Source organism: Clupea harengus, chromosome 9 (assembly GCF_900700415.2).
Source record: "Clupea harengus chromosome 9, Ch_v2.0.2, whole genome shotgun sequence".
Classification (NCBI taxonomy): Eukaryota; Metazoa; Chordata; class Actinopteri; order Clupeiformes; family Clupeidae; genus Clupea; species Clupea harengus.
Window position 1 is genome coordinate 15,530,406 of NC_045160.1, and position 25,695 is coordinate 15,556,100.

The following is a 25,695-nucleotide window of genomic DNA, read 5'->3' on the forward strand; positions in this document are numbered from 1 at the left end:
ACCCATGTGTTGATCTTTCATTTGGATGTGCCTGACATGACACTCCACAGTAATGATACACTGACTGCCTGAGTCATAAGGTCTGTTGGAGTATGAAGGAGCAGGGTAGTTTGAGGGTCACACTGAAATTAGTGGAGGAAGAGAGTGGACGTGGCGATCGCGGATCTCCATGCCAGAGCAGAGCACGAGCGCGTGAGGACCAACAGTCTGCGGAAGGTTAATGCGTTACCGTGGCAACAGAACGACAGTCAATGGGCATTTGGCATTCGTGAGGACACTCTGGCCATGTCTGTCTGCAACAGGCGTGAGGTGAGGGGACAGATGACAGCAGGAGACCCAACCAAACAAACACGACTGGGAGGAGGAGGAGGATGAGGAGGAGGAGGGGGGCAGTGTCTGAACACTGGCAGTAATCTCCAAAAAGACAAGAGTTCCATGTCTTACCAAGTCAAATGGTTTTAACCAACCATAACAAAGAGATTACAATGTTTTTCGAGGCCACTCCTTAGCGCACAGACCACTGTGTCTGCCCTGTCTACACTGGAATTTGTAACTGCTTGCAACCATTTGGACAACTCCAAGGGGGGCCCAGAATATTATTAATGCTGTGAGACTGCCAGGAAATCTTAAAAGCAGTAATATTCCTTCTCAGGGAATGGCTATTAACAACAACAAAAAAACACTGTAATGCTGCCAAAAGTTATAGTAACAAAACGATAACAGCGGAAGTGTATGCCTACACCATTAAACTGAAGATAGACAAAGAGGAAAAGGTTTCTGTACTCTGCAGCAATCACAGCTTTAAATATCTTGAACTCTGGTTGTAGGTAGGCTACAGGGGCTGGTACTGCTGTGTTCTGGTGCATTGAAGGCCCTTGACCCAAATTAGTCACTGACCCAAAGGGATCACAGCATCAGAGTAGGAACAGGCTAGACTGCCAACACCCACCCAGCCATTCCCCTGTGCATAATGTGATTGGGCTCGAACGGAGAGATGACAGTCACATTCTCATGAATACAGCCATGGGCGGCCATCTCCAACTGACAAGGAGGTAAATTAAGAAGATCAAATCTCACACCATGCATTTCCCCGAACCCACACCCCATCTCTTTCCCACTCGCTTCCTGTCTGCTCTCCACTGTTTTCCCCTCCACATCCATAAAAAAAGGAAATCCAATTAATTTCAATGTAAATATGACAGGAACATTAGACCAATCACATACTTGTGAGCCTCTGTACATGGCAGCACACAGCAATGCGTTTCACCACACACAGTGCTTTCTCCTGAGTAATATATCTCCACATAAAACATTCAGCGTTCATCTCGTGGTAGGTAGGTTGCTGAATAATGTGTTCACAGCTTACTGCCAAGAACATGCAATAAAGTCAAGGGAGAAATCAGTGTGTCTTGGCTTTGACAATATCTTCAGTAGGCTACGCTCTGAGGGAAAATAGGATCAGCTCAAAGATTTTGAGTTGGATTTAGCAGTCATTTTTTAAATCAACATGCAGTATTAGTGGCGACCCGATAACCCCCCCTTGGCTGAAATGTGCAACTGACTTTTTCACCCCCACTTAAACTTTGCCACACTTTTTCATTTTCACCTTTCATTGAAAGAAAACAAGGTGGCTACAAGAGTGCTCAGATGTTGCTCCCTAAGACTTAATCTGGATAGGTGGGTGAGCACTGAAGAATGGCTACATCTATTTGGGGCATAAGTACGTATGGCCTCAGTGGTGGAACACTGGTGTCTGGCACCCAGATGATACACTGTTTATGACTCTCTTCTGCAGCACTGGCCTACTTAGGTGAGTCTGAAAGTGTGAGCAGGCAAACTATATGGCCAAAGAGGAAAATTAAATCAGAGGGCATTTTCTTGTGCCAAAGAGTGCATTTTTGTTGCCAATTCTAGAGCTCCCACTGGGGGCCATTGCTGATTTCAGCATTACTAGAAATGCTACTCTGGCTAGCTGTCAATGAAATACAACAGGCGCCCAAACAGAGCTGTGCTGGGTTCTGTGCTGGCATAAGTACCACTGACTTTGTATCCGTGGTGTAGCTTTTCTGAAAGTAATGCCAATAACAAAAACTAGCATGGATACAAAGATGAAAACATATCAGATGGTGTGCTGTTATCTTAACTGTTTATTAAAATACAATACTCTTGAAGATAAAATCACAGTTATGACTGTAAATTATGTAGTTTCTCTGGAATAATACTCTAAACTGTGTGAAAATGAACATAAAGCTATATCTAGAGTGATCCACCCCACTGCAAATGTCTAGTGTCATGATACTATGACTCCATGCTTGACACACTGGAAAATTAAAATGAGACAAACTTACATAGCCTCTTCCTGTAGCTCTAAACAGTTTCCTTCCTTCATTACTGATCACTGGGAGTATGTAGAAAACATACTGTAAGTGTATACCGAAAGCCTTGGCACAATGAGGATTTTTTTTCATAAGGAATGAAAGTTAAAGGCTGTTTTTTTAGTAATTATTTTATTTTTATTAAGCTACTGACATGACATTCTTTGTGCAGTAATGCTGACTCCATTGCAGAATTATGTGACTCATAAAAAACACATGGCATGTCAACTGAATAATCTCACCACAAAAACATTCACAGTTAGCATACTACATAACACCAATACATTTGTCTCAATCCAAAACTGAAATGTTCTTACATTTTTAAGTATTACATTCTTAGTTAGCACAACTTCGGCATTATTATTAAAATCACCTAGAAAGCGACAATAGTTCCTAGAGGCTAGATACTTGTTTTCAGTCACTTTGATCAAAACCAGGCCAAAAGGATGCGACACTTGACATAAACCAGCAACGCATGGAGTTTGCATGGCTACATGACGCCACCTAGTGTCAGACAGGATCAAACACTTCCCCCCTCAAATTAGAAATACCAAAACGCACTTCTCAATCTGGGCATTTTACACCAGATGGCAATAAAACAGATGGGAAATTACATCATAAGAAAGGTAAAGACTGTTTTCTTTTACAGATATGACAATCATGCATTTGGGGCAAGATACAATTAGAAAGAGATGTATAATGTATTAAAGGTATGATCTGTGATTCTGGTGATACTAATTAAATGACCTGCTGTGTTCCTGAAGCAACGTGCTGATTGGCTGGAATAGTGCACAGCTTGGTTCGAGACACTTTGTTTGTTTGGCATTTACATAGCCAGAACAGAGTTTTTTTAATGCACACACTGAAGGGACAGCTGGAGGGCCGTGTGGAGCAATTCACTGAATTTGTCCAAAAGTGTATTGGATTATAATTGTGGACTGCTCCTTTACGTCAAGAAAAATGAAGACACGAAAGAGAGAAACACATTTCCTTGAAAGTGCGTTCTACATTGTGATACACAGTGTGAAAAAAAATAGGTAGAATTGGTCCACACAGGAAAATACTTTTTAGTAAATGGCAGTATTTATTGTAATCATTAGTATTATTGTACAAAAGTGCAAATACCTAGTAGTGAATTAAGTCTTTATTACCTTAATGAGTAAAACAAAGCTATTATAAAAATATGTATTTTAAGTAACCATTTCATTGTTTCAGAGAATTTGAATTAGCAGCCATCACACTGGAGTGTCCTGTAAATCAAGAAAACAATTAGTTCTTTGAACAATGACCATCAAAATAACATAGATAGTCTATTTTATGGCACCTTCTAATAACAGCAACAACAAATGCTGGACTTTGTGTGCTGAATATGTAACACAAGTATCCAGCACAAAGAGTATTAGCTGTATATCATGAATATGTCAAAGATGAAAAAGCTTTTACCTTTAACAGCACCACCAATAGTGCAACTAGCAGGCCAAGAGCCACCATGGTGGCCAGGACGGCCCAAACGCAAGTGAACCGAGCACAGCTGCAGAGGCGAGTTAGCATGAAGAACTTGGCCCTCTTCAACTGAGCTGCATTCTGGGGTGGGTAGCGGACCTGGTTCATGCTCTCCATGGCCAGTGACTTGATGAGGCATGCTCTGTGGTGACTTAGACGGTCAAAGGTGTGCTTGCCGTGATAGACACCCATCCCACTGTTTCCTACAGGGTAGAAGGGGCCAGAGAACAGGGAGAAGGACAAAAAAAAACTCACTACTCATTTTCCTTCTCTTTAAGCTTGGTGAGTTTCACTTCAAACAAAACACGTCCAAGAAAGGCAAATGTTCATTTAGTTCCAGTCACGACATGAAATTTAAATTAAGAAAACTAAAAGTGACACACATCAAAGTGCCAAGGGGAAAAGAGACACATGTAATTAGTTGACTTGTATTGCAGGGAGTTTACAGCAGTTTTTTGTATACTGGAATGTTTAGTCTGCAAGCTATTCAAAGTAGAAGGCATAACATGAAGGGCTCCAGCCACATCTTAGCCCAAACTTGAGTAGTAGCCAGAAGCACAGTGTGCTGAGACCAGAACTTGTGAGTGCAATACTGCTATTATATGCCTTGAGGCAGTGGCGTAACGTAGTAACGACGGGCCCAGGTGCAAGATATTATGACGGGCCCCCCTAGTGAACGCTAAAAAAAAAAATCGTAGCGTTCCCTACTTCCACAACCGCGTCTAAAAAACCGTTAATCAAAGGTGTTTGTTATCGATATAAATAGTGTTTAATTAATCAACCTTACATATTTCAGAAGTGATTGGTGTGTACACAATTAACTAAGTCTTGTTTGACTCAGCAGGAACATTTCTTACCGTAACAATTGTTAACTGTTGCATGGTTGCTGACACACCACTGAGGGCAGAAACAGCGATTCTGATCCCAGCTGAACTGCTGCACTGCTGACTCCGTGGGCTGGCGACTAGTTGACGGCAATTCAAAAGCCAAAATAATCTAATTTAGGCAGCCTTGCCGCCTTCTCCTCCTGTTCTTTTTTCTCTTGCCCTTTTCTACTTCCACTATTGTGCTTAAAAGGCATTGTTACGAGTAAAGTTGTGCTGTGCAGTGCTCAATGAGCAAGGTTATCAGCCCTTCAGACCTAAGTTATCAGAATTGGTTTAACTATAGCGTATTGTATTGTCACATGATCAAATAGAGACTTGACATTGGACAACAACATACATATTACCCAGCAATCATCATTGCTAATCACAAAAATACCAAAGAAAATAAGAACTTATTCATTTAATTGAATAGTGTTTTGATAGTTTCTATAGTGTATGTAGGATATGCATATGATTTTGTTATAAATTGCTACTTTTTCCCAAAAAATTATCACCACCATGACTGAGATAAGTTTGCCCTTTCAGGTGTATATATAGCATTTGACACTTCTATCGTTTTTAAAATAGCGCGCATTTGAACATAAGCAGACCTTAGACAATTTAACGCTGTACAGGGATCAAGGGTGGGCCCGCTATGCAACCTTCGCTGATAAGGGGGCCCGTAAATTTACGCGTGTATATCTTTGGGCTCGGCTACGGGCCCCGACACCTCACGGGCCCAGGTGCAGCCGCACCTGCCTTGAGGACAGACAGATAGCAGGGGTGCAGTCTAACTGGAATGGCCGTGTAGATAAAAACCCCACCTGTGACTAACCATATAGATAGCTTTACAGAGCAGACCAAATTACATGGGAGTACAATGAACATGAATGAGTGCTCCTAGTTTGTAGTGTGTCTTGAAGCCCCATATAGATGGTGGCTAGCATAACACCATAATGAATTTACGCAGCAGAAGCTTGCACAAAAATGTACCTTCTGCAATCTTCATTTAGAGAAATCTAATAGTTGTTTGCCATGCCAGAAAATAACTAACATGATTTTCAAAAAATCCATCCCATACATAAAAACCCATCTGCATTTTGCAAATGGCAAAGCCTTGTTAACGGACCATACTATATTGTGAATAGTGAATAATGGTGTCATCAGTGTAGCGTTTCCAACTTAAGCAATAGTTAGCCTACTGTTGTCTCTTTGCTTGATTCAGATTTTTAAACCTTACCGACACCACCAAAAGGAAGAGAGTTGATTGTGTAGTGCATAATGACATCATTGACGGTCACTCCACCGCTGGAGGTCTCTGATAGCATTCTCTTTATCACCTGAAAAAGAGACAGACAGTAGAACTACTGAATAGCATTGATTGATGTCTCACAATAAATCCCCATAAAATACCAAATCAAAATCTCACCAACTCTCCACTGGTGTACCTCAGGGATCAGTACTTGGAGCCCTCTTTTTTCTATTTACATCACTTCCTTAGGTGAGATTATTTGTTCCCATGAGTTCTCATATCACTGTTATGTGGATGACACTCGACTGTACTTGTATTTCTCCCCAGGATGACTCCACAATATCAGCTGGAATTTCTGCATGCCTCAGTGATATTTCAGCTCGGAAGATGGATTGTCACCTTCAACTCAATCTTTCAAAAACTGAGCTCCTCGTATTCCCAGCCAACTCGGCTATCCCACAAAATATTAACATCCAGCTCGATTCAACTTCATTGACCCCAACTAAATATGCACGAAACATGGGAGTTATATTTGATGACCAACTTGATTTCTCTGAGCCTGTAGCTTCTGTCTTGAGGTCTTGTCGATTCACACTCTATAATATTCAGAAGATCAGACCCTCTCTTACACAATATGCTACACAAAGTCTAAACTAGACTATTGCAACGCAATTTTAACATGCCTGCCTGCATGTGTAGTGAGACCGTTGCAGATGATTCAGAATGCGGTGGCACGTTTAGTCCACCAAAGAGGACACATGTAACATCACTGTAACACCACTGTCTCGGCGCGGATCTCGGACTGTCTTGCTGATATATCCACATGGATGAAAAACCACCACCTTCAGCTGAACCTGGCCAAAACGGAACTGATGGTCTTTCCAGCCAAACAGGCCATCCACCACAACATCAGCATCAATATTGACTCCTTGTCTCTTGTTCCATCCAAAACAGCAAGAAACCTCGGGGTCATTATTGATGACCAACTGACTTTCACGGACCACATTGCCTCTGTCTCTAGGTCCTGCCGCTTTGCGCTATTCAACATCCGCAAAATCAGGCCGTACCTAACCCAGTATGCCACCCAGCTGCTGGTGCAAACCTTGGTGAATTCACGCCTTGATTACTGCAACGCCCTCCTAACGGGCCTGCCGGCTTGCGTGGTGAAACCACTACAAATGATCCAGAACGCGGCGGCGCGTCTGGTGTTCAACCAACCGAAGAGGGCACACGTCACCCCGCTACTCATTGACCTCCACTGGCAGCCTGTAGCTGCTCGCATTAAGTTCAAGTCACTTATGCTTGCCTACAAAGTGCTTGATGGTTCTGCTCCCACCTACCTAAATGCTCTTGTAAGGGCAAATGTTACACCCAGGATGCTGCGCTCTTCTAGTGAGCATCGTTTGGCACTGCCGTCTGTGCAAGCACGGCAGTCCAGACTATTCTCATTTGTAGTTCCACGTTGGTGGAATGAGCTGCCCAGCACTACCAGAGCAGGGGCGTCCCTCTCTACCTTTAAGAAGCTTTTGAAGACCCAACTCTTCAGAGAGCACTTCCCGTCCTAACTGGCACTTCGACTAGTGCGTAACTTGCAATTACAGCAGTTACACTTCTGCACTCTTTCTTTCTTTCTTTTTATTTCATTTTGTTATATTTCTAATGTAAAGTAGTATTTATTTATTGTTACACCAGGTTCTATTGCTCGTAGCTTGAATATTCTCTCCCTTGTACGTCGCTTTGGACAAAAGCGTCTGCTAAATGACTAAATGTAAATGTAAATGTAAATGTGTTATAATTTAATTGAAATCCCTCACTCTGCCTATAGGACAGCCACTGGATCAGCACCTGCCTATTTAAATGCTATGATTCAGCTCTATTTATTTTCATGACCACTTCACTCTTCTGATAAACGTTTGTTGTCTTTGCTGTCTCTTAGCAGCAAGAGATTGCAGTCAAGACTCTTTTTGTTCCTGGTATGATTTAACTCTTGATCAGTAATAAGGAACAAGTGTAAAATTGCCACTAAGTCTTGATTGTTCCTCGATCAGTTACAAGGAACAAACAAGACATATTGGCAATTTTACACGGTAACTGTTACCTTGTAACTGATCAAGAGTTCAATCATCCAATCCACCAAACAACTCAAAACAAGAGTGAATACCAACAAGAGAAAACAAGAGCATTGGCAGAGAATTTTGGAAAATTTTACTTGGGTGCTACCCACATTATCAGCTGTGCTGCTCATCCCACAAATGCTTGATCCTTACCAGTTGGACATTATTGTTAAGGTCAACAGGCTTTCCAACGATATAAAATGCAATGCCAATTAGCATTGTAACAACAGAGCAATAATCGACCAAACACAATTTTTGGAGGTTTATAACCATAACCTCAACTATAACCATAAAATACCCATAAAATAATATATGTTTAAGGTGCAGTCTGCGATATTAATCCCATACACATTTTGTCAAATTCAGCATATTGCTCCTCAAGCTGTTCATTCAGTGTTTTAGCTAAAAAAAAAGAAAAAAAACTCCAGTGTTCAAACACAGCCCTGGCTCTGTAAATAGGAAACAAACACAGTGGCTCAGACAGAGCCATAATCAATCCTAGCCAATCAACACGGTGCTTCAGGAGCATGGAAGGAAAGGTATAATTACGAAGGGCTCATTCTAAGCTAAGAAAAACACAATTATTCATAGTTACACGTACACTAATGAAAATATAATTATGAATACTATATTCCATTTCTAGAAACTACCCACTGTACTTTTAAATTCCTTGTGCTATTGGCTGGGGACTTCCCACCAATCCTCTCACTGTCACATGTAAGTACTCATACCCAGGGGCGGACTGGGGGGGAAAAGTGGCCCGGGAGATACTGTCAGACCGGCCCACTCAATACAATAATAATAATAATAATAAACTTTATTTTTTATAGCACCAAGGCGCGCTGCCCAATCAATGCATCGCACGTATTGACCAGTCAGTGGCCTTCTTGGAAAAATACCCCTACACTTAACATTATTTTGGATGATTACAAAGAAATTACATCATTTATGTTTTTTTTTTTAATAACATTTGGATCCACCAATTTGCCACATGGAATAAAATTATACTGGCTATTGTAACACTCCAAGGTAGGTATAGTTTGCTAGATGAATAGGCTTAACTCTGGGCTAGTATCAGATGGTTATACGTATAACTACAGAACATTAAGGAATGAATATCCACACAATAAAGAAACTGGAATCAGAGGGTAGAACTAGTATGAACTATATTGTAGAAATGAACAGAATAGAACATACGATGGGGTGTGAACATCAGTGGTATCAGTAGTGTTGCATGCTTGGTGTGTGATTGTGTGTGTGTGTGTAGGGGTGTTGAAGGTGCATAACAAAACAATAAGTTAAGTAACAGAACCTAAACTAACTCTGCTGGCCCGGGTGCATTATAGTCACATGATAGTAAAAAACAATATCAGTATACTCATGTGTTATTATTACCTCACTATCTAATCTAGATAACATATTAACATTGTTTATAATGTTAGTGTTGTGTGTAACACGGTGATTTTAGCATAACAAGCTAGCTGGTCAACTTATTTGACATACGTTATTAGAAATTATAAGATTGCCCTCTTTACAACTACCACCATAGATAGCTTGCTCATCGATTGTAAACAAGTGACTACGTCTAACATGTTACATTAGATAATCTCGATATCAGTGCCAGCTTGCTGATTTTACCGGATCATAACGATCTCAATTTTGGAAATGTATCTACCTAACGTTAGATAGGCTAGCTTGTAGGGAACATTACCTCATCTTTGAAAAGCAAGCTAACAATGGCCAGGTCAAGGACACAACTTACTTTCGTATCACTGTCAGCAGTCGGTGGTTTCCCCAAATAAATTAGAGATTTTTAAATATTTTGATGCACCTTCCTCCAGACATCTTTTCTTTTTCTCCATTTACATTTTGGTGCCGATGACATGCTCTCACTGTCCAAAACGACTTTGTCTGCCAGCGAGTGACGCAAGTGTTGAGTAGGCGCACGAGAACGTACGTTCAATTTAAGAATCATCATCCTAAAAATCCACTTCGGCTGTGTAAGAACCCATTTTCAGGCGTTCATGAGTAAAAAAAATTTGTTCGAAAAATATGCACCATGAGTGTGAATACAGATCGCGAGCAGTAGTATAAATATCAGTCAGTGATTTCTGACGATTATAGATAGAGTAAATTATACGTGTTCTGTGAAGCATACTATAGTCAGTGTCGCTAAGTAAATGGGAGGGCCATTGGGAGATAGATGAGGGCCGATATTTTAGACCACCCCAACCCCGTCGGCCCACCGGAGATTCCCCCGGTATCCCCGATGGCCAGTCCGCCCCTGCTCATACCCAACAACCTAACCTAACCAATATAACAACTGTCCAACCATAGATCCTCTTATCAGTTGAAAGAGACATGGTCCAAAGGGCTTTGACAATGGCTTTTGGACTTTGGCCACAACGTTTTAGTTGGAAATGTTAATGTGGTTCAGTATAATCTATGTACAATCTATCTATGATCATGATCTTTGGACCAGTTCCCCTTTCTAGGTGACAGCACTTATTCCCAAGAAGCAACATTCCCTGATATGCTTTTGGCTATGTACCTTCTTATCTTGTGAGAAGACATAAAGAGCCAAGGGCTTCTCCCTGTCATTGATGAAGCGAATGGCCTCGTCCACACCACTGATGGGGACGATGGGCAGGACAGGTCCAAAGATCTCTTCTTGCATGAGCCTGGCATGGGGTGACACGTCCCGCAAAACTGTGGGGGCTGAGAAGGACGAAAGAGGAGGAGGATGTTAGAGTGGCAGCCAACACAGTCTTCTCTCTCTGAAACAATACCACAAGCATCACTCTCCAGACCAACTTCACTAATGAAATGGGCCAAATGATAAGTAAATAAGTGTATTCAACTTGCTTTAACTGCACAATGACTTTGAAAAGGGGATCAAATAAGATTTGTGCTATTTTGTTACTCGCTCTCTCCCAGGAGCAAGTATTTTTAAAGAACTGATACTACTTCATTTCCTGTTACTCATGCTTACTCGTGTCCTACTTGTTCTCTCTGCTCTCTGTCAGTGCACTTCTGCTCTGTTCATTATACCAGAGAGCATCACATGGAATTGATTTTCCATCCTTACAAGTATACATTAAGGAGTAAATGATTAGACTCCCACGTACATTGTTAAAAACAAGTCAATATTTGCCCATGACTCCTCACCAAATGTGTCCTTTAATGCCTTTCATTTTGGGATTGCTGGATAATCGCTACCGAGGTGGACACAGATGTTATTGCTATTCAACATGTTAATTCATCTTCCTTACCTATGTAGCATTCTTCTCTATTGTTCTTCCCCCCGACAGTAACAGTGCTGCCTTCCAGGAGAGCAATGACACGATCAAAATGGTGCTGGTTGATGATGCGGCCATAGTCCGGTGAGCTTTTAGGGTCTTCACCATAGAACTCCTGCAAATACATTGGTATATACAGTATGTAATGTCTACTGAATACTTCACTCACAAAAACATCAAAATCACCTCTAGAATGATGAAAACTAACCAGTAATGTCCGCTGAATCTCTTCAACAACTCGATCTTGGATGCCAGGCTCACACAGGATGTAGTCAGGTGCAATGCAGGTCTGACCACAATTAGCAAACTTTCCCCAAGTGATGCGACTGAAGAAACAAATCAATCCATCAGAAAAGTTTAACAAGATATTCATAGCTCTCATGCTAAGAAATAGTTGAATAGGTTGAATTTTAGATGATCTTCCTCTTTAGAAAATTTCCTTTGGTGTTTGTGGAGGTTTAAAGAAATTGATAGGAAAGCAAAATTACAACTTTTCTGTGAAAATCTTGTCCTACCGACATTCTACGGATATGCCACACTTACCGGCATGCTACGGATAGGTCGCAGTCTTTGTCGATGTAACAAGGGCTCTTCCCTCCCAGCTCCAGAGTGACGGGGGTGAGGTGGCGAGCAGCCGCCTCCATCACCAGTTTCCCCACAGTGCTGTTCCCCGTGTAGAAGACGTGGTCAAAGCGCTGCCGCAGCAGCTCCTGGGTCTCAGGGACGCCCCCCGTCACCACTGGGTACAATTCCTGACAAAAATTAAAAGAAATAAAGTCAAATAACAATAGTAATTGTATTGAACTGTAATGTATATGTCTGAAATGCTTAGAACAGAGATTCTCAACCTTTTTGCCCCCAAGGCCCCCTTGTGTTCAAGGAAATATTCCTAGCCCCCCTCCCCCACAGGAGATGTGATAACCTGTCTGCCTGTCATCATGGTGACTTCATCCACTCCAAAGTCCAATACAGTACGTCAAGCTTATTCAATTTGACCCCATAAAAACATTCAAAAACAACTTTTGCCATAATCCTCAAATATCTCAAGTGGCATCCTTCATTTCCCATTCCCATACATCCAAAGATAGTGAAAAGGCTATTGTTGTATATTATAAAACAATTGGGTTCTATTGAATTATTTAGCTGTTTCTGATTGGACGAGAGACGTTCCATGAGTTGGAATATCCCAGGACATCCCAACTCGGACTTTTCACAGCTAATAATAAATCACTCCGCGATGAAACATTCTATAGCACGTTGATACAATTAAGGATAATCGTTAATTCAAAGTTCTTATAATTCCAAAAGACGTTGACAATGGAACTATTTTTTTGTTGCGGAGAAACAAGGGCGAAATAAAAAAAATGTAATCAATAACTTCGTGTTTAAATGTGAATTGGTTGACTATAAAATTGTTTTATAAAAGCAATATAGTACTCGTGCGAGTGGGGTAGGTAAGGGATATTCCCACGGGTGTGGCCTCCGGCCTCGTGGCTACGGCCGAACACCACCCGTGGGAATATCCCTTACCTACCCCACTCGCACTCGTACTATATTGCTTAAATATTAACTTCTTTGTATTATTTATGTTAGTCGAATAATTACTTTAGTTTTAAGGTTTTGTAATTGAAGCATTCAGTAATGGGCCTCGTTTATCAATACTAACATGTGCATCAGAGTTTGAAAGGTGATGGGTGCCATAATTCACTTAAAACACAAAATATTTCATGATAGAACTTTTGAGTGTAGATTTTAAAATGTTCTCTGTACAAATGTTTGTGTGTTTCACTTCGGAAATCATTTTTAAAAATGAGCCCATCACCTCAAGGCCTCCCTTGCAGCTCCCTAAGGCCCCCGGACCCCCTGTTGAGAACACTTGCTGGCTTTTTCAGTGTAAAATCATGATAATAGCTTCAAAATGTGGAACTCTCTCTGAGGCTTTATAATCAGCAACTAACATTTCAACATAATGAACTAACTGACTCATTTCCATGTAAGTACTGCAGAACTTTGATGGAAACAAATCTGCACAAGTCCCAGTCTTGGTTTAAAAGCAAATACTGCTGCAATACTGGAGACCAGCAACAGTATGAGAGGAGTGGTGTCAAAGGTCACTGGCACTGGCACCACAAAACACAGAACCAAAATAAAAGCCACCATGAAGCACAAATTACAGGGTAACAGAAATACAAGGATGTGAACCTGGTCCAAATACTGAGGGAGCAATTCTTTGAGGAGACTGGCAGAGTGCTTGCTCAACTCTGAGGGCTTCACAACCGCCGCATTTCCTGCCCAGTGAGAAGGACACATAGACAGAGAAGACAGAGACAGAAAGTGGACAAACAGAAGAAGTGAGAATCAGCTCGAAATAGAGGCATGAGTATAGGGAATATTCAAATACGTCAGACAAGATTAAAAATAGAGAAGCGAATCTGCTTAGTCAGTGGTACCGGCAGCAATGGCTCCAATGAGAGGCTGTAGCGTGAGGGCCCAGGGGTAGTTCCAGGCTCCGATGATAAGCACCACACCCAGTGGCTCCGCTTGCGTGTACACCTGGTCCGACAACGTGAGAAGGTTCTTCTTTGCGGAACGTGGAGCAGCCCAGTCTGCCAGACTGCTCTCAGCCAAGTTGATGTCATTTTCCAGCCCAATTAGTTCGAACAGTGGAGTGTCAAACTGGCTCTTTGTACAACAAGAACACCCAAGTTTTTTCAGTTTAATGATTGCTCTAGTTAGTCATTACATTAGCAGTAGAGATCTGCAAAACACTATCAAAAACTAAATAAGACACTAAACAGACTTAAAATGAGTGAGATTTGAGGCTGCCGGCTAAAGTACAAATAAGTGAATGAAATAAATTCAAATGACATGTTTAGCTACAATAGCACATTGTACTGAAAAAGCTCAGAATATCGATCTGTAGTTACTGATATACGGCTTACTCGATTGATATCCTGTTTGAGAGCTGATGCAATCTCTGCTTCCTTCTCTGTGATGAGCCTATGCAGGGCGTGGAGCTGCTGAAGCCTGAACTGCAGGGGTCGTGACCTGCCTGAAAGGAAGGCCTTCCTGGCACAGTCTACTGCCTGCTTCTCCATCAGTCACGTGTCCACTCTCTTTTTGTCGACCGTAGAACAGCAACTCTGCAGGCCAACAAATGTAGAGACTTTTTCCAGTAAACAGATACCAAGTATTATAATCTGTGCAGAACTCAACTCAGCTTAATAAAATCACACAAGGAATCTATGATGTGAGGGCAAGCATGAAATAAAACCTGTAAATCAATCAATAAATACATGTGTGAATAAGTTACTACAGAGATAAGCAAGAGAGAAATAGCAACCTCTTGGTATTAAGGTTTTGTGTCTTATTTTGACATCCCTGGTTTTCATATCATAACATTAGTTTTGATCATATTTAACCCTTAGGGGAACCCGTGGGGAATATGGAGTTTTTTGTAAGGGTATGCTTAGATTTGATTTTTTTTTTACTACATTCCTTTTACTCTCATGTTATTATTGCTGAGGTCTTCTAGAATATAATCATACATGCCACTTTTGTCTCAATGTTATTTGTTAGAGGAAATATACAAAAACATCAAGGCATGCCAGACTACCTAAGACACGTTGTCACATTTCCTCATTTTCAGGATTTCCAAACCTCAGACACAATACAACCATTAGTCTGAACAACCACGATTTGTGTGCACTTTGCAATTGCACTTCCAATAATATAATTATGGCAATAACAACTATAATAATATTATATAATTGTTTATAAGTATTTATAATTATTAATGGAAATTAATTGTGATACATACAAGTCATCTTTACAACCACTTAATATAGGTCACTTTCACTGGATGGTAATGTTATGTGGGCATTTTGCTTTGCTCTTGCAGGATAGTTTTGCTGTAAACAAGTATACAAAACAAACACTTACCTATTAACAAAATTAGTTTGTCTTTCCTGTCGAAATGTAACATTTAGCCCTACCCTGCTTTTGTATTCGTTTGTTTAGATCTTACAAGACACCACAATGTAAACAAATGCAATGAGAATGAAACTGAATATGCAAAGTGCTTAATTTAATGTGTTGCTTAATGCTCTCGTTCTGCCGTGACTGTAGGCGCTAATTTGTTGTTATAGGCCATGTTTTGAAGCATTTTCATTTTTTGGCTTAACAACTTTAACCTCGTATCAGTAAGTGAACTTAGCTAGCCCATGCGTTACAGCTGGTTTGTCTTAGGGCGACTGAGAGATGGCAATACATCCCTATTTCAGGTCATATGACATATGTGCATGTTAACAAATTAAAGCTTAACAAATAGCTAGTTTATTGAGGCAGACTAATACAAAAGTAGCTACAACAAAAACAAAACAGCAGAAATACCCAGCCGCAGCCCTCGTCCCAAAAAACGGCATTTACAAGCAGGACGGGGAACAGCGTAATACGTAATACGGAGCCCATAACAGGAGAAACTAGTCAAACTGAAAATATGCCTCAACACAGAAATACTAAGAAAATAGACAGACAAAATCTCCGAAATCTCACATCGGCGGGAGTTTAATCGATTAACGTTAGTCCAATGGCAAGATTGAATCTGAGTGAATCACGTGCCAAAGCAACAGTAGATAAGACCATCACATTGCTTACTGCTAATCAAACACCTCTAATGACATGATAAACATAGTGGAACAGTTGAATTCCACGCGAACGTCTGACTTACCTTATAAAGACTTCGGCTGCCCGTAGTAATGCAGCTCCAGTTATCACGCTGCAAGGGTACATGTAGCCTTGTGTATTTCCCTCGTTGTCCAAGGGCGGCGTATGAGATAGGAAGTATCAGCGCCATAAATTATCTGATATCGAATTACGGAGCAATTATCATTAATCATTAACTGTCATTGTAACTGATAAGCAACTTCAGGTTTTCAGAATTCAGCAATACACCAGATATGTTTAAAACTAAAGTTAAACATATTTCCTTTTACTCTGTTTGACAACAACCATTTGCTCTAAACAAATGAATTAATACAACGGTTGCAATGATACATTCAGAAAATATAATTGAGCCAAACGTAACAACGATTCATTCAATCAGACGGGTTTATTTTAATTAATTGTGCTTTCAATGGATCTTAATCCTCGAAACAAAAAAACACAATTCTGTTTGTAGGAAGAAATATTTAAGTGGATGATGTGAAATGATTTGACCAAAAATGAACAAAACTTAATTCACATTGTAATTAAAAGTGGAGCAAAAACAAATTATCATTCATGAATGTGCAATGTAGTCAATTTGACTCCTAGAAATGTTTAAACTAAAACAACACAGATAAATATATATATACACATATATTACTGGGACGGAGTACAGTCACTATAGTTCAGTTTGTTCTCTGACTGCCATACCAATGTGCCTGGCTCTTTTGCCATTGTTGTGAGGGTGCAGGATTGTAATGCCGTATGCCCCAGGTTTGAGTGCATGTGTGGCGTCTGCTCTCTCTTCTTCTCTTTGTGACAATAACTTACTGCTACTCTTTCCAAGGACATGCTGACACTCCCACCAAGGGAACTTCGATCAGTGACCACATTTCTGAGGCATTATCTTAAAAACCTCTGTAAAAATAAGAAACAGAATGGGATACAACATAAGTGATAGCAGCAATAAATGAAATAGTTGAGAGTGTAGGCATATATAATACATAGGTGATACAAACAAAGGTAAGAGGTAATTTAAAACAAAAGGACCATTTACTGGTCGTGGCACTGTAGCATAACTAATTAAAGCTCGAAGATCATAGGCCTCTTTGTGCTTTGAAGTCTTCAACAAGTAAACACATTGTTTGTGCAGAACAAAGCATAATTGTTAGAGTGATTCTCTGGATCAAAATACTGGAGAACTGAATCCATGAAAGGAAAGAACTGTTTAAAATGCGAAAAAACTATTTCAGAATAGAAAAGTGTCACAAGCACATTTAAAAGAGTCATCACAGAGTTTCTGTCTAAAACTAACAAGCGAACTAGCCAACAGCCAAACTACTTGGAAATGTCAGCAACAGAATTATCGGCACTGAAAAAATAGATTCTGTTCACACATTTTCATGGGAACGTCATCTGTGTCCCTTACCTGTCCCTCACAAGAGAATGTATTATCAAAATGAATTTAATGATGATACAGAAAGTAATTACTTAAAAAACAGACCTTAAAAACTTTAAAAGCAGACTAAATTTTTACTTTCAAAACCTGCAAATGTAATTCACTAATTAATCATAATAATCTAATAGTCAATCATCAATCTAATAGCGAGCCTACTAAGGTGCTCTGCCATGAATTAAAACTACCTGATCTGAAATCATCCAGCTCTAAAATGAACTAAGCGGAAATAACAAACTGCTTCAAGGTTGAAACCTGGCAAGCAGAGAAAATCCGTTCAGTCAAGGTTTAGAAGGCTTTTCCGGTTCACTTTCAAACTGGCTAGTCAGGGACGGCTTACCTGGACTATAAACGCTGCCAAGACTGCAAGCATAGCCACCTTAGCCACCTTTCGCAGCCGGCCCAGGTTCACCTGCTTAAGGAGAAACAACCGGGCCCACTGCAGTTTTTTAGTGGTATGTGGTGGGTAGCGCATCTGGTTCACCCCCTCCATGTTGAGTTTCTTAATAAGACAGCTACGAAGATGGCTCAGCTGATCAAAAGTGTATTTGCCATGGTAGCATCCCATGCCACTGTTGCCTGAAATATCAAAGGTATGGGTTTACTTCAGTGCAAATCAATGCTTGTGTAGTATGGTGAAAATAACCGTACATTTTAGGGGAAACTCCTCACCGACACCCCCAAAGGGTAAGTCACTGATGGTGTAGTGCACAAGACAGTCATTGGCCAGCAATGCCCCGCTAGATGTCTCTGAAATCATCTGTCTAATCACCTAGAAGGAAAAAAAAGCAAACAGATCAAATGTGTATCTTTGCCTACTTGTTACCACCGCCAATGAGGTTATGTTTGAACCCCTGTCCATTTGTCCTTTTGTTTGTAGGATTACGCAAAAAAAACAATGGCCCTATTCATCATGAAAACTTGGTGGAAAGGTGGATCACGGACCAAGGAAGATCCCACAACATTTGGGAGCGGATCCGACTCAGAGTATCTGCATGAATTTAGCTTCACTTTAGCTTAAATTGAGAGATATATGCCATTCGTTTCCGTTTCTCTAATGTTCCGAGGTACGGCATTAAAAGTGACCATTGGGCCTTGGCGGAGGTATGCGCTCTACTGAGTGCCATTCATCTAATTAAACTACATATGATGGGACTCATATGAACTGCATGTGAGCTATGATAACACAAGTAACATACGGTATATGATAAAGGAGACAAAAGGTGTGCATTTTTCTGATTTGGATGATAAACTAATAAATGTGGCTCATCCTTAGTAAAGTACTTATAACACACATCATTGAGAAAACAGCTTACTCACATGTTCATAGTTACTAATTATGAATTACCACTTCCTCCTTCTGTCTATGGTTAACAGAACTAGCACTAGAACTAAGGTTAAAAGCCTAGAAAAACAACGTGTTTTTGTTGGACTTCGCCCAGCAAAGAACTCAACAAAGCAAGCGTTCCACCTGTGTCACTTAATGAAATACCAGCCTAAAAATCTGCATTTTATTTTGTATTCCACCTTGTTGTTCGAGGAGAAGACATAGAGAGCCAGAGGCTTCTCCCTCTGGTTGATGAAGGAGATGGCCTCCTCCATTCCATCGACCGTAATGATGGGAAGCAGAGGCCCGAAGATCTCCTCCTGCATCACCTTGGAGTTCGCCATCACCCCTTTCAGAACAGTGGGCGCTGACGTGAAAACAAAAGCACACTCAGGACGTCCACTCCACACAGCCTCCTATCATAAGCATAACGATGTGAGAAGGGGGGGTATTGGAGTACCGATGTAGCACTGGGATTCATCAGTGTCTCCTCCGACTGCCACGGAGCTCCCTTCCATCAGGGCCATCAGCCTCTTGAAGTGGCGCTGATTGATGATGCGTCCGTAGTCCGTGCAAGTTTTGGGGTCGTCCGTGTAAAATTCCTGGCAGGATGAATCAGCCCGCCAGAGAGAGAGAACGAGAGAGAGAGAGAGACATTAATGATTCAGACAATGAAAAAGTCAATTTACAAAATGTGTAATGAGTCATCTATCAATGTGGCCTGGAGTTGAAGGACACGTTGATGATTACTGAGAACTATGAGTCCATCACCCCCCATGAAATATAGTTGTAGTAGTGGAGCCAAGCTTATTTCAGGGCCCTCTAGTGTTCAAATGATCCAGAATGTTTTGAGTCCATGTACCAAGTTTGGTCTTGATACATCAAAGCGTTGATGACATAAGACTTCACAAGACTATGCAGTTTCACTGCTTGGCCCCTAATTCATGAATTCATCATAACTCACTGACCTTAATGCATTTAGTGATCTCGTCAATCACACGATCCTGGATGCTGGGTTCACAGAGGATGTAGTCAGGAGCAATACAGGTCTGGCCACAGTTTACATACTTTCCCCAGGTGATGCGGCTGAAACCCAGAAAAAAAGCAACAATTATTATTTTAGATTCTCTTTTTGATTATCGAGTGAATAGGCAAGGACGCCAGACCAGGCATATGTGGACTGATATAGCTAAGAGCTGGATATAGAAGAATTAGCTGAAATCTGTCAGCAGAATAAGTATCTTAAAAAAGGTGTGTAATTTGAACTTCATGTTTACAGCACTTACCGACAGGCAATGCTGAGGTCGCAGTCTTTGTCGATGTAACAAGGGCTCTTCCCTCCCAGCTCCAGAGTGACGGGGGTGAGGTGGCGAGCAGCCGCCTCCATCACCAGTTTCCCCACAGTGCTGTTCCCCGTGTAGAAGACGTGGTCAAAGCGCTGCAGCAGCAGCTCCTGGGTCTCAGGGACGCCCCCCGTCACCACTGGGTACATTTCCTGGTGGCACAAGCATTCATTTGATACCCTTTTTTAAGAAGAATGACCTGGATTGGACCAGGGTTATTTGACCAAGGTGTAACCTGTGTTACAGTTCAGACCAAGCCAGTCAACGCTGGTTATACCCAGGTTGTGGTAATATTCATATTTCATTAATGAGATGTCTTTTTCCATGATGATTCATACGTGCTATTGTATATGTACATACATGAAATACATGAAATGTCAGTATTTTTGGTTAAAGACAGAAACTCTAACAAACTGTTTCAGACATAGGGTGAAGCATGTAAATCTATTCTAGTAGACCCCTAGATAATTATGAACATTGAAAATGAGCTCCTCTTTAATGCATTGTTTACAGAATTATAATGTTGTTTGCAACATTGTAGTTGTTAGCAACCTGAATCGTGCCATTCATACCACAATCCACCCATGTTCAACTCTTGTACGCAGGTGAAGAGGTATGTTGAGAAGCTGTGTCTAATAACCTGGGTGGACCTTTTTATACTAAATATCAACACTGGTTTAACCCGGTCACCATTATGAAATTATTCTGCTGTAATAAAAATAAATACAGTAGCAAGTAATGAACTGTTTATTTTGTTATGGCAATAGTAGAGGTGGGTTTTACCTTGTCCAGATAGAGGGGGAGAAGCTCCTCCATGACTTTGGCTGTGTGAGCGCTCACTTCTGATGGCTTCACAACAGCGGCATTGCCTGAGGAATGATGACAGACACCGGGGGGCGTTGAGAGTAATCCCGGCAAGGAACAGGCCACTAATAGGTCCTAAAACACCATTACATTACCACAGCAGAAGCTACAAACAAACAAACAAACAAACCAACAGAACAAAACAGTGTGGATGTGGATGCTTTTGAAAGGATGTTACCTAGTTGCTGAGGCCAACAGATAATAAAGACGCCTCACCTGCTGCAATGGCACCAATGAGGGGTTGAAGAGTGACTGCCCAGGGGTAGTTCCACGCTCCGATGATGAGCACCACACCGAGAGGCTCGGGCTGGATGAACACCTCGTCAGCGATGGTGAGGAGGTTCTTCTCCACGGGCCGAGGAGCCGCCCACTCCGCCAGCCGGTCCACGGCCAGGTTTATCTCCCCCTCCAGCCCAATCATCTCATACAACTGTGTTCCATTTTCACTCTACATAGACCAGATGCAGATGCAGGTGAAAATTCATCAAGCGACTATAGAGGCAATGCACAGCACATAGCATAGATGGTTTTCATGCTGGATTTCTACATGGGCACCTACCTTATACAGATCATTCTTAAGAGCATCAACAATGTCTGCTTGCTTCTCTGAGAGGAGCCTGCGGAGGTTCTTAAGCTGGTTTATTCTGTATGCCAGCTCTTTAGACCTCCCAGTTTGGAAGGCCTTTCTGGCTTGCTCAACGGCTTGCTGCTGTCGAGACATTCCTGACAAGAGGAGGCATGACAGACACCGCAGAGACAAGTCATTTTCTGCTGATCAAAGGAAAGAGGGCAGGGGTCGCCTCGCTCTGATCTGATCCTAGAAGAAACATGTTGCTCATCATGTCTGCAAAATAACTGCTAAAAACAATCGTGTTGTTTCAAATTAAACACAAAAATTAAAGCACAGGTGGAGATGCTTATCTCTGCATGCAGAAACAGTAGCTGTCTTCGATATTGCCTGTGACTACTGTTTCTGCATGCAGAGATAAGCATCGTGCAAGACTGATAACCAAAAGTCGCTAAAACAACAGGCAAACCTCTCAGCTTTTTTATGCTTTGGTTGCCTTGTTTAAACAAAAGTGTATTGAAATCCGTACAGCTACTCTGAGTTTATTTTATATGTATGGCTCATCAATTTTGAAACGCACTTAACGTTACTTTATGCAGCCTGAACTAATATATAAGAACTTGGTTTTGTGACTGATTAATCGAAGTCTAGTTAGCCTACAGTGTAGGAGCAGAACATGGTAGAGCGACATTTTTGAAACATACAAGTTATTGAGCACTTACCAAATATGAAATACGCTACCTAATATCACATAGGTATCAGGGTGTCTGGTCAGTCCAGCTGTGCTGTGTTATTTAGGTACATTCTTCCAGCAGCGTGTAGCCAGCAACAATAACGAACATTTCAATATGGCCGTCATTCGTAATACAAAAATAAAATAAAAGTCGAAACTTATTTATTAGTTTTAAATTATACAAGAATGGCAAATGCTCATTTATCGAACTGTATGTGCTACCAGAGGTACAATAATCGTGAAGATGGGACAATACAAGCCAAAATGAAAAAAAAAAGATTGATTTAGAACGAAGGAAGCCCAAGAAGTGGATCCTAAGAGATTTTCAACCCTAGCCTTGCCTGTATTTTTCATGGCATTTTATTTTTTGTCTGTAATGGTACTTCTGTAGCTTGCTTTATGATATTGGTCTATTGTTTCTTTCTGTTTCCTTTTTGTTTTGTTTGTTTTTTGCAGTCATTTGTATTCCTTTATCAAGTCTATCATAGTGTTAAGTTCTAGTGGTGATGCTCCATCAGTTAAAGACTTTATCAAGTGTATGGTGTAGGAAACACTAATAATCATTTGAATTGTACTCTGATCAAGTGTAGCTTTTGTATAAAAAACAAGGATTGGCACCGGTCCAAATCTGGATTTTTTCCCCCTCCCTCTCCTTGCTTTGGGCTTCCTTCGGATTTAGATACCCTACTAGTGTTGTTCAGCTAATTTGTTTCTCCAAACAAATTGTTGGAAATGACAAATCCAAAAAAATTATCTACGAGAGAAACGCTGTTTGAACATCTACATGAGTAATTCCACCTGCCTGAGACTGAGTTGAAAAGTAGACAATAACATCCATAGAACTGGCCTACAATAACTGCCTACTGATGAACTTCAAATTGTGTGGCTGAGAAAACAACAAATTGTGCATCGTTGATATGGGGGTGAAATTAAATCATTATAACTACTTTAAAGAAATATATAAATATTGATGCCTGAATCACCGTTGTAGGCAACAAAGTTATTTCCGGCATTACTTTTTTGTCTTTTTACATGTGAATGACATTAGAGAGATATAGATACCTTCCCTGTCTTGTTAACTGATATGAAGTGCAAAAGTTACAATTGACTCTTTGTTCATCAGCTGTCATGGGTGTATATAAATATTGTTGTGCTGCATGTGTGCGTTTGTGTATGTATTGTATACATGTATATTTTAAATAGGGAACACAATATTGGCACTCTGTAGTTAGTTGTGTAAAGGAGCTTGTCAACAGGTCATTTTAGAAATACTGTGCATTGATATTGAGATCTGAATCGCCTACCAGGTTATAAAAACCCCAGTTGAGTCACATATAATAGGTCTATAGAAATGTATTTCTTTTTAGAAAATATATAGACATTGAGGCCTGAATTGAGCCTCACAAAGAAGTCGTAACAGAGGATGAACTTCCTGAGGCTGCAGAAGATGTTCAACCTGCCAAAAGCCATGATGGTGCACTTTTACACCGCCAGCGTTGAGTCCATCCTAACCTGCTCCATCACCATCGGGTACGCTGCCTTCACTGTCAAAGACAAGAGCAGACTGCTGCATATCATTCGTTCTACTGAGAGGGTGATTGGCTGCAATTTGCCATCGCCCCCTCCCAACGTGGTCAGGTTTTTTTTTTTAAACTCCCCTGTGGTTAGAGACTGCGGTGCTTCAGGCCCAAAAACTCACGCCATCAGAACAGTTTCTTTCTAACAGGAGTCAGTTTCATCAACAATCCCCACAAATGTCTGTTTCAGCCCACTGACAGCTATTCAGTGAGTCATGTTAATAATTGTATAATTGTCAGACTTTAATCGCACAAGCGACACACGTGAATACATGGAGGCGACACAGGACACACACACACACACACGCAGGCCTGAGGTCGTTTGTAAATTTAGCTTCTGCATTTATCCCATCCCGGACGGTCCTTCCTCCAGGACCCCAGGAGCAGTGGGCAGCTTTTTTAAGCGCCCGGGGACCAGGTGAGATGAACCGTCTGTCTTGGTCAGGGACCGACGAAGAGTGTTCTGTTCTTTTGCATGTTTTTTCTGTTGGGGTTGTTAGTGGAGGAAACCCCATGTGAACACGGGGAGAACATGCAAACTCCACACAGAAAGGCCCGGGAGATAGCCCACCTGAGCACTGAAGGTCTGGGGAGGACCTGCCCCCCAGAGCCAACAGCTCCCCATGCGGGAATTGAACCCATGATCTTCTTGCTGTGAGGCTGCAGTGCAAGCAGTGCAAGCAACTGAGCCACCGTGCCATGTTGACACAACCTTGCACTGTTGCACATTTCCAAGATTCCTTTTAAATTCATTTTGATACATATTTAGCTTAGTCTATGAACATTTTTATTCAGATGGTTGTTGTCTATTTTTTTGACGATCTATAATAGATTTAATGGAGAAATTAATTGACATTATGAAATGAATAAACAACAAAAAATCATCAAAATGTTGTGTAGCTTACCTAACAGGCCACCATCTCATTCCACAGTTATTTGCAAGAGGAGTCTGCAATAATGACAAAATTCGCAAATGCAGTATGCAGTTGATTTATCTTGAGTAGTTAGCAGCACAACAGGCATATGCCGTGAAGAACGTTGAAACATTCTATTCGTCAAACTGGATTTTCAGACAAAACTTTGGAGAGGACTTTTATTTTACGTCTTTTGTCGCCATATTACCTCCGGTTGTCGATAACTGTCGCTAGCTTCATGGAACTTATTCTACCACTTCCCTTTTCTTCGTTTGCGAATACTCAACAGTATTATATTCATTGTCGCCATCTGTCGGAAAGGGAAAACATTGCAGCAATGTAAAATCTCGAACTTCGCTTGTTGGCTCACCATAACCAACTTGAATGAGAAACTCATTTGATACTCATTTGTCTGTTTTCCCTATGAAAGACGCTTAAATAAAGCACGGACTATCTCTTAGTATTCCACAGAGTTGGACACTTGAGAGCATTCTGAAAAATATAGCTGCACTTGTAAAATATTAGATACAGTGCACTTGAGTTATTACAACTATTAGTGCAAGAAATATCAGCCAGCCATTATTCCCCTTAGGGTCACTGAAAGAGTGTATGATCTATTACCACAATTTCACTGAAGCAGTGGCCTTATCTGAAAGAATCCCTCCTAGCTCAGAACCTTCCAGTTTACCCCTCAACAATGATTAACGGACAAACTCACTGTAGTTACTTAGTGTTTAGCCCCTTCAAAGCCCTTTGCATTTATCTCCCAGCTCTATTAACCACAACACCAGTATATAGGG

At 41.0% G+C, this 25,695-nt stretch overlaps 2 protein-coding genes across 2 annotated transcripts; both read right to left on the reverse strand.

Moving 5' to 3' along the window:
• Positions 1-2,490: 2,490 nt before the first annotated feature.
• On the reverse strand, positions 2,491-16,272 carry LOC105897198 (aldehyde dehydrogenase family 3 member A2-like). The gene is made up of 11 exons (XM_012824100.3): positions 16,139-16,272; positions 14,352-14,552; positions 13,860-14,091; positions 13,612-13,697; positions 11,953-12,161; positions 11,618-11,735; positions 11,383-11,524; positions 10,662-10,828; positions 5,985-6,084; positions 3,819-4,081; positions 2,491-3,625 (listed from the first exon to the last, which is right to left on the reverse strand). The coding sequence occupies exons 2-11, from the start codon at positions 14,505-14,507 to the stop codon at positions 3,611-3,613; spliced, it is 1,488 nt and encodes a 495-aa protein (XP_012679554.1). The 5' UTR covers positions 14,508-14,552; positions 16,139-16,272; the 3' UTR covers positions 2,491-3,610.
• A 228-nt stretch (positions 16,273-16,500) lies between these two features.
• On the reverse strand, positions 16,501-22,500 carry LOC105897199 (aldehyde dehydrogenase family 3 member A2-like). Its single transcript, XM_012824101.3, has 11 exons — positions 22,394-22,500; positions 21,663-21,826; positions 21,320-21,551; positions 21,023-21,108; positions 20,183-20,391; positions 19,865-19,982; positions 19,357-19,498; positions 19,097-19,263; positions 18,242-18,341; positions 17,910-18,148; positions 16,501-17,031 (listed from the first exon to the last, which is right to left on the reverse strand). Exons 2-11 carry the CDS (start codon positions 21,822-21,824, stop codon positions 17,017-17,019), a joined length of 1,470 nt encoding a protein of 489 aa, XP_012679555.2. The 5' UTR covers positions 21,825-21,826; positions 22,394-22,500; the 3' UTR covers positions 16,501-17,016.
• Positions 22,501-25,695: the final 3,195 nt, after the last annotated feature.